Source organism: Kryptolebias marmoratus, linkage group LG3 (genome assembly GCF_001649575.2).
Source record: "Kryptolebias marmoratus isolate JLee-2015 linkage group LG3, ASM164957v2, whole genome shotgun sequence".
Lineage (NCBI taxonomy): Eukaryota > Metazoa > Chordata > Actinopteri > Cyprinodontiformes > Rivulidae > Kryptolebias > Kryptolebias marmoratus.
Window position 1 is genome coordinate 30,048,349 of NC_051432.1, and position 7,379 is coordinate 30,055,727.

The 7,379-nt window shown below is 47.1% G+C and overlaps 4 protein-coding genes across 9 annotated transcripts in view; 2 read left to right on the forward strand and 2 right to left on the reverse strand.

Moving 5' to 3' along the window:
* Positions 1-3,551, forward strand: part of mtif2 (mitochondrial translational initiation factor 2) — a 9,938-nt gene extending 6,387 nt beyond the window's left edge. The window contains exons 13-15 of one of the 3 annotated variants that reach the window (XM_037974772.1): positions 234-398; positions 854-1,043; positions 1,134-1,300. In XM_037974772.1, the coding sequence (XP_037830700.1) occupies positions 234-398; positions 854-1,043; positions 1,134-1,161 (383 nt within the window). In that variant the 3' untranslated portion in view covers positions 1,162-1,300. Of the gene's footprint in view, positions 1-233; positions 399-853; positions 1,044-1,133 lie in introns of all 3 variants that reach the window. The other 2 variants (XM_037974770.1, XM_037974771.1) reach the window with 2 other exon arrangements.
* sde2 (SDE2 telomere maintenance homolog (S. pombe)) lies at positions 1,369-4,099 on the reverse strand. Of its 4 annotated transcripts, none has more exons than XM_025003548.2 (8): positions 3,965-4,099; positions 2,866-2,968; positions 2,679-2,790; positions 2,390-2,559; positions 2,199-2,325; positions 1,997-2,110; positions 1,832-1,913; positions 1,369-1,743 (listed from the first exon to the last, which is right to left on the reverse strand). In XM_025003548.2, the coding sequence occupies exons 1-8, from the start codon at positions 4,097-4,099 to the stop codon at positions 1,543-1,545; spliced, it is 1,044 nt and encodes a 347-aa protein (XP_024859316.2). In that variant the 3' UTR covers positions 1,369-1,542. The 4 variants fall into 4 exon arrangements, with proteins under 4 accessions (XP_024859316.2, XP_017260739.2, XP_017260738.2 ...); XM_017405250.3 differs by having other exon boundaries at positions 1,369-1,746; XM_017405249.3 differs by having other exon boundaries at positions 1,832-1,916.
* An 826-nt stretch (positions 4,100-4,925) lies between these two features.
* mrps28 (mitochondrial ribosomal protein S28) lies at positions 4,926-5,637 on the forward strand. The gene has a single exon (XM_017405252.3). The coding sequence runs from the start codon at positions 4,967-4,969 to the stop codon at positions 5,552-5,554; it is 588 nt and encodes a 195-aa protein (XP_017260741.1). The 5' UTR covers positions 4,926-4,966; the 3' UTR covers positions 5,555-5,637.
* Positions 5,638-5,954: 317 nt separating this feature from the next.
* capn1b (calpain 1, (mu/I) large subunit b) overlaps positions 5,955-7,379 on the reverse strand; it is a 10,540-nt gene continuing 9,115 nt past the window's right edge. The window contains exons 19-22 of the mRNA XM_037974972.1: positions 7,248-7,326; positions 7,047-7,160; positions 6,913-6,971; positions 5,955-6,593 (exon numbers count right to left, since the gene is read on the reverse strand). Coding sequence (XP_037830900.1) covers positions 6,567-6,593; positions 6,913-6,971; positions 7,047-7,160; positions 7,248-7,326 — 279 coding nt within the window. The 3' untranslated portion in view covers positions 5,955-6,566. The remainder of the gene's footprint in view (positions 6,594-6,912; positions 6,972-7,046; positions 7,161-7,247; positions 7,327-7,379) is intronic.

A 7,379-nucleotide genomic window follows, 5' to 3' on the forward strand; every position in this document is an offset into this window, starting at 1 on the left:
TCTGGAATCGAGGCAGATTTTAAATCGTTGGAGCAGAAAGTTTGTTTACATCAGATAAAATTCTTGGACTTTTATTAATCAAACTCTTTCAGGTGAAACATGTTATAAAATAAAACCAGTTTTTAAAAAGTCAGGATTGAATTTGTTTGATGTTTTGTCCAGAAGTAAATAAAAACATGATTAAAAATAAAGCCCAGCAGGACGGGATGAAGGTTCTGTCTCCTCTTCCTCAGCTTCCATCTATGGCTTCAGCGTGGCGGCGAGCCGACCCGTCCAGCAGCTGGCGGCGAAGAGCGGCGTCCCGCTGCGTCTGCACGCCGTCATCTACAAACTGATCGATCAGCTGAAGGACGAGCTGAGCGCCAAACTGCCGCCGCTCAGCTCACAGAATGTCCTAGGTGAGTTCTGTTGCCATGGAAACGGGTCAGAACCAGAACCCTTGTTATTTCTCTCGTTGGGGCAGGAAGCCGGACAGATTTTAGTCAAATTTTCAGAAAGTTTTTATTGGATGAACTGTTTCAAGATGGCCGCCACATTTAACTAAGCTTAAAAAAAAAACCACTAATCAGGACCTGAGCTCGGTTTGAGCTGAGAGTCATCCCGACTGCGGCAGGCGATCGACTGCATGTCACCCGCCGCCTTTCATCTCAACATGTCAAATAAGCCCCGCCCCCTGAGTGGATCGCTGGCTAAACATTTCGATTGAACCTTAAATATTTGGATTTTTTAACATATTTGATTAGTTTTTTTGGTTTATTTTCAGTAGATTTTAGATATGAAAGAAGTGAGGCAAATATTAAAAATGTGTTGCTGTAGAACCAGGTTCTGGTACCAAATCTGATTGATCAAACAGAATCTCATGGTGCTGATCCGGGTCGGGTCGGGTCTCCCCTCTGCTGCAGGCGAGGCGACTGTTCTCGCCACGTTCGAAGTCTCCGTGGGGAAGAAGAAGGTTCCTGTGGCCGGCTGCCGGGTCCAGAAGGGCCAGCTGGACCGGCGCCTGAAGTTTCGGCTGATCAGAGGACAGGAACTTGTATGGGAAGGTGAGTGTGACCTTTGACCCCTACAGGTTTGTCCTGATGGCCACTGTAGTTTAGTTCCCTTCTCCTGAGGTTCTCCTAACGTTCCTGCAGGTTCTCTGTTGGCGCTGAAGCACCATAAGGACGACGTTCTGACGGTGAAGACCGGGATGGAGTGCGGCCTGGCGACCGAGGGAGACGTGGACTTCAGAACCGGTGATGTCATCGTGTGCTTCGAGGATGTGGAGGTTCCGCAGGTCACATCCTGGGACCCCGGGTTCTGACGTCCCATCATGCATTGCTGCAGACTGAATTAAACCCAGTTTGTTGTTTCAGAGAAACGAGGCAGTTTATTTCAGAAACATTTTATTAAAAAACTGAATCAGTTTAATAAAAGAAAAAAACTCTGAATCCTGATTGGTTGAAAACTTTCTGAGCCTCAGAACCGACCCGGACAGGAAGTTCTGTAGCAGGACTCTTGACGCTTCCTGTCCTCCTTTCCTGAAACCAACAAACTGCTTCTTTACTTCTTGGTTTGGACCGGTTTGGCGAGCAGAACCGGGTCGATCTGAGCTGAACTCAGTCCTCTGACAGAGAAGAGTCGAGCAGCGCGCTCCGACAGCGTTCCCCCGCACTTTAATCCTCGTGAGATAAGTTCCTCCTTCAGGACGTCCAGACCCAAGGATTCCAGCTGCTGGACGGACGTAAGAGAAGACAGGTCCAACTGCTGAGACAGAACAACCCGCTTCAGAACCAGAACTCCTGACTGTGAAGCAAACAGGTTGGAATAAAATGTCAGGCCAGGTACTGACCTGTGTACTGCTGGACTCTGGTTCTGATGGTTCCTGCTTCTCTGAGAGGAGTTCAGGTCTCTGGTCCTGTGAGAGTCCGGTGCTGCTGCAGTCACACGTGGATCCGATCAGGTAATAAACTGAGATCATGTGACCCACCACCTGCTTAGGTTTGTCTGTAAATACCTGCTAGGCTCAGGCTCCGCCTCCTCTCTCTGTATCGTCATGGTAACAGCAGATGTGGATGGACTCTCTTCATCCTCCTCTGAGCTCAGCTCATCCAGGTCATCCAGGCCAGTCCTGTAACCATGGCAACAGTTTTCACGTTCAAACAGACCGTCGGGGGCTGAAACTGTTATAAATAAAGTTAATTTTAAATCAGACTGACCAGAAACCAGCTGCCGCTGCCGTCATCATCTTCTTCTTCTTTGGCGGCCCGCTCTCAGTGGCGTTGGGTCTCTTGGAGGCAGAGGCGTCGCTGACGGTTACCTGACAGCTGGAGGACGCCTGCAGACCTAGGACACACCTGAGTCACACACCTGCAGATGGCCTTACCTGAGCCGCGTTCTGACCCGTTACCTTTGAGTACAGAGTCCTCCAGCCTCTCGCTCAGGTCGTGGCACTGCTGCTGGTACTCCGGGTCGGTGAACTGATGTTTGGGCTCGGCCAGTTTCCTCTGCAGACGCTCCAAGCGCCGCTGCTCCTTCTCAGCTTCACGCTCCGCCTGCTTCTTCAGCCACTCTGCCATCCTGCCAACACCACAGAAGAAGAAGAACAAGGAAGGTCAGAAGCACATGATGTTGGAGGACAAATTCAGCATGGATGACCTCAGATGGAGACGGTGGCTTAGGAAGTGGGAGGAGCTTACTCTTTCTCATGGTTCACGTCTCGAAGCCGTCGGCCGCTCAGGTCTCTGCAGGCCTCCCGATTGGTCGTCTTCTCGATCTGAGCGCCAAGAGCTCGCAGCATCGAACCGAAACCTACAACACACACGACTCAGTAAACCACTCGCCACACCCTTCGATCGTGGGAGGGGCCTATTTCCTGGAACTGACCTCCCTTCCCACCACAGAGGCGGGGCTCCAGGTGATAGACAGATCCATGCTGAAGAGGATCCTCCAGCTGAGACAGTCGACCGTTTGAGGTGACATAGAAGTCCTGAAACAAAGATAAAACATTTTACCTGTGGTCACCTGACCACCTGAGGGTACCCTAACCCTGGCTGTTGAACAGAACCACACGTCTTACCTGTGTTTCATTAAAGGTTCTACTTGTTTTATGACTATCTGAAACACAGGCATTTTGGCCAAAAAGGCCCTCGTGTTAATCCCAATTTGTTTTGTAGGAAATTCTGAATACGAGTCTAATTTAAACATCTGGAGCCGCTGAGCTCCGTTTCCTCTTCCGAACAGGAAGTGAAGGCTCTTCTTAACACTTCTCCATAAAACTCTGCAGAAACATAAAAACATCAGAACCTGCTGCTCATGGGTCAACAAATACACGAATGTTTGTCTAAGGCTTACTTTTTACTCCACGTTTCTGAATGCCTCATTGACTTGGCAGTCAGGGAGTGACAGACGCAGGTGTCGTTACCATGGTGACCATAATAGGCCACTTTTTAAATCTCGGTTTGCTCTTTTTTTGCAGTCTCAGATTATTAATAAAGGCTTGTTGTTAGGCAGCAGCCTTCAACAGGTAGTTTCTGTTTTATTAGTTCATTAAAGGATTTTAAAAAACTCAACTTCAGCTCAAAAAGGTCTACATTAAAAAGTTGAACCTGGTTATTCTGCTACTTTCAGAAACTTCAGTCAAGTTTCTGTTAAGAATGAGTCCTCGTGTGTTACTGAGATTACCTGGAGAAATAAAGATGAAGGCCATAAAACTATCCTAACATTCTGTTATCTTAAATTACTCAATTATTGGTTGGAAAACTTTTATATGTCGTCATTTTTCAAGTTTTTTTCCAAGTCCTTTTTAATATTTAAAAAGGTTTTTTTAAACTTTCTTGTGTGTAAGAAAACTAAAATATAATGATTTGTTTGCGTTCGTTAGCCTCCGTCAGTCGAGAAGCTAACAGTTCCCCCAGGTCCGACTAAACGCTTTAAACCCAGATTAGTCTCTGGTTCCGTCTTGATCCGGTGTGAAAACACTCACCTGCTGCGGGACGAACCGGTCCAGAACGTCTCCGACTCTAGAACCGACGGAAAACACGAAGGAGGAACACCTGAAACCCGGAGTCACAACAAACACCTCCATTTTAGCGTCTTCAGTACCACTCTGAGAGCGCATGCGCAGTTACTCCTCTTTGACTGTTACGTCAGCACGCACGTTGGCACGCAGCCCCCTGTCGGCGGGAAAAAAAAGTGCTGCAGTGGATTCAACAAACGGATAAAAATAACTCAAACAAACACAGAGCAGGCTTTATTTAAAATGGTCTCGTGTTAAAAACCGCCTGCAAGGAAAGCCAAAGCAGCAGTGAAAGTGTTGGAAATGAAATCTAAAGTTATTGTTTTAAGTTATTATAACTTACAAACACCAAACGTCCAAACCAGGACCAGAGCTGAGGAAGACTTTCTGATAAAAAGTTAAACATCTTCAACAATTATAATATAATAAAGAGAATAAAAAGTTCTAGCTGTTTTCTTTTAAACTCAACATCAACATGTTTTTAAAAATCTACTTTTAGGCTACAAATAAAATAAAACAAGAAAAACGTGTGGATGAAATCTAAATTTAAAAAAATATTATTTATAGGCTACATGAATTGAAAAATATGTAGCTTTTTGTTTCTCTTGTCATAAAATTTCAGATTTTCAGCTCAGATATTCTGAACATGTTCTTAAATGAGTAATATTTCAGATTTAATTTTGTTATGTTTGTTTCTTATTTTAGGACAAAATCATTTGTTTTTATATTGTAGACATTTTTTATCAAATAAGACATTTATTGTAAAATAAGACTTTTAATATAAAATAAGGCATTTTTATAAAATAAGACATTTATTGTAAAATAAGACTTGTTATGAAATAAGTAAGACATTCATTGTGAAATAACATTTATTATGAAAGGTGGATGGAGCTGCAGTTCCACCTCCAGCCACCAGGCGGCGCTGTGAGCTTAGCGGAAGGACCCTTTTTTCCGGTGCTGTAGGACATCATGGCGGCCCTGTGCAGGCTCAGGTTTTGTGTTCGGTCCTCCTACAGCTCCATCCGGACCTCCTTCAGTTCGGACTCCGCGGACAGACCCAGGTCCGGGTTCGCCGCCGCCTTCGAGCAGCAGACGGAGCTCCGGCGGGAGGCGGAGAGCTCCTCAGCCGGTCTGAGCGGCGCCTCCTCCGGTCAGAATGAGAGCTTCGGCTCGCTGCTCCGCCGCTCCGCGTTTATCCAGATGGGTCCGGCCAAAGACAGGGTGGTGGTCGGGAGGATCTTCCATGTGGTCCAGGACGACCTGTACATCGACTTCGGCGGGAAGTTCCACTGTGTGTGCCGGCGGCCAGAGTCCGGAGGAGAGAAGCTGCAGCGGGGATCCAGAGTCCGGCTGCGGCTGCAGGACCTGGAGCTCACCGCCCGCTTCCTGGGAGCCAAAACCGACACCACGCTGTTGGAGGCTCGGGCGGTGCTGCTTGGGCCGATGGAGAGCCGGGACAGTCGGGACCCCAGAACCGGGACTGAGACGGTGCGAGAGCCTCAGAACCGTGTGGTGGATCAGAAACCAGAGGAGCAGAATCAGAAGGTTCTGGACTGAAAACTGTTTGTTGACAGGATGGAGTAAAGTTTCTGTCTGATTAAATCTAATGCAACAGAATTAAACTGGTTCTGTGTTTAGTTCCTCTGCGTTCAGTGTCTTTGCTGAGGCCCCGGGACCCTTGAGGGTCTCATGAGTGCCTTAGAGGCCCCCGAGGGTCTCATGATGGTCTTTGAGGCCCCCTAGGGTCTCATGAGGGCCTTTGAGGCCCCTGAGGGTCTCATGAGGGCCTTTGGGGTCCCAGATGGTCTCATGATGGTCTTTGAGGCCCTCTAGGGTCTCATGAGGGCCTTTGGGGTCCCAGAGGGTCTTATGATGGTCTTTGAGGCCCCTGAGGGTCTCATGAGGGCCTTTGGGGTCCCAGAGGGTCTCATGATGGCCTTTGAGGCCCCCGGAGGGTCTCATGTGTTACTCAGGGCTCATGTTTGTTCATCAACAAACCAACCGGAGGGTCAGATACATCCAGCAGGACGTCTGGTTTGTGTCTGAAGTCCTGCTTCATGTCTGTCAGTTTTTATTGCATTAAAACTGAATAAAAAATAATGTGATGTCACGACTGAAACGGTGGAAAATGAGCCAAAGACAAACTGGGAGCTTCTGTCTGGCTGGAGGTCAGAGGTCAAGTAAATCACACACAGTCAGCTGATTGGTTTCATTCAACTTTAATGAGTTTCACACCTGAGAACTCCGCCCAGCTGTGACTGACAGGCTGCAGGTGGAGCTGAGGTTTGACCTGAGTGGTTCCTTAATATTCATGCAGGTTATTCAAGTTTATTATCTGAATGAGAAACATTTGGTTAAAGTTATATTTATATTTGATTATATTCATACTTATGTTGTTCAGACTGAACTGAGATTACTGTAGTATTTTAGTACCACTGTAGAACATTTATAGTACTGTAATATTACAGGAGTACTGTCTGATGCAGTTATAGTATTACTGTAGTACAGATAGTACTGTGCGGCGTCGTTGGTTCTTCTCTTGTTTGTCCTGCAGGGGGCGCTCCAGGTTTCAGCCACACATGGTCACAAAGAGCCACTGAGCAAACAGAAAGACAAGATGCTGGTTACCTGAGCTGCAGCTCAATGTTTGTGTGACTGACAGGAAATAAAAGAATCACTAATGAAGAGGAGCGACGGCACACCTGGACAGGTGTGGTTGTTTTGTTTTTTTTCCTTTTTTGGCTGCTCTCTTTTGCAATTGTTTTACGCTAAACATCCTTCCTGACGCCACCAGGGCTCGAACCGCCAGCTCAGGATTACGAGCAGGACCACTGACCACTGAGCTACCGTGGCCCCGGGTTTGATTCAGGTGTTAAACAACATTTATTGTAGTTTTTCTGATGAATGTTTGGTACCTCAATGAAGTTCAACTCCACGGTTCCTGTCCCGTCTCTGTCCAGTATCTGGAAGGTCTCTGAGGAACAGACACCAGATCAGTTCAGCGTAAAGAGTTGATGTGGAACCTATCAGAACCTGGTTCTGTACGTACTGAACATGGCCTCCAGCTTGATGAGGCAGCAGGTGAAATTATCAAAGTCAATAATCTCGTTGTCAGCATATCGAGCGATCAGCATCTGGTACAGCTTGTTGTTCAGTCTGAACCCTGCAGATGGAGCAGATCTCAGGTCAGGTCCATCAAACTGAGTCCACACAGACCAAAACACCAACGTTCAGAACCAACAGAACTCACCGCGGTTCTCCATCGCAAGTCGCATCTCATAGGAGTTCATGCAACCAGACTTATCCAGGTCGAACTCCCTGAAGATTCCCTGAAAAACAAGACCCTCATGTTTCAGTCCTGATCAGTTGTGCCTGGACACAC

Bases quoted from the DNA above. Each gene is read 5' to 3' on its own strand.
- sde2 (XM_017405248.3), bottom strand. From the start codon at position 4,099: ATGCGCTCTCAGAGTGGTACTGAAGACGCTAAAATGGAGGTGTTTGTT. The intron at 2,969-3,964 runs GTGAGTGTTTTC...TCTTTGTTTCAG, and splicing joins ACCGGTTCGTCCCGCAGCAG to GACTTCTATGTCACCTCAAA. The intron at 1,747-1,831 runs GTCAGTACCTGG...GTTCTGTCTCAG, and splicing joins CAGAGTCCAGCAGTACACAG to CAGTTGGACCTGTCTTCTCT.
- mrps28 (XM_017405252.3), top strand. From the start codon at position 4,967: ATGGCGGCCCTGTGCAGGCTCAGGTTTTGTGTTCGGTCCTCCTACAGC.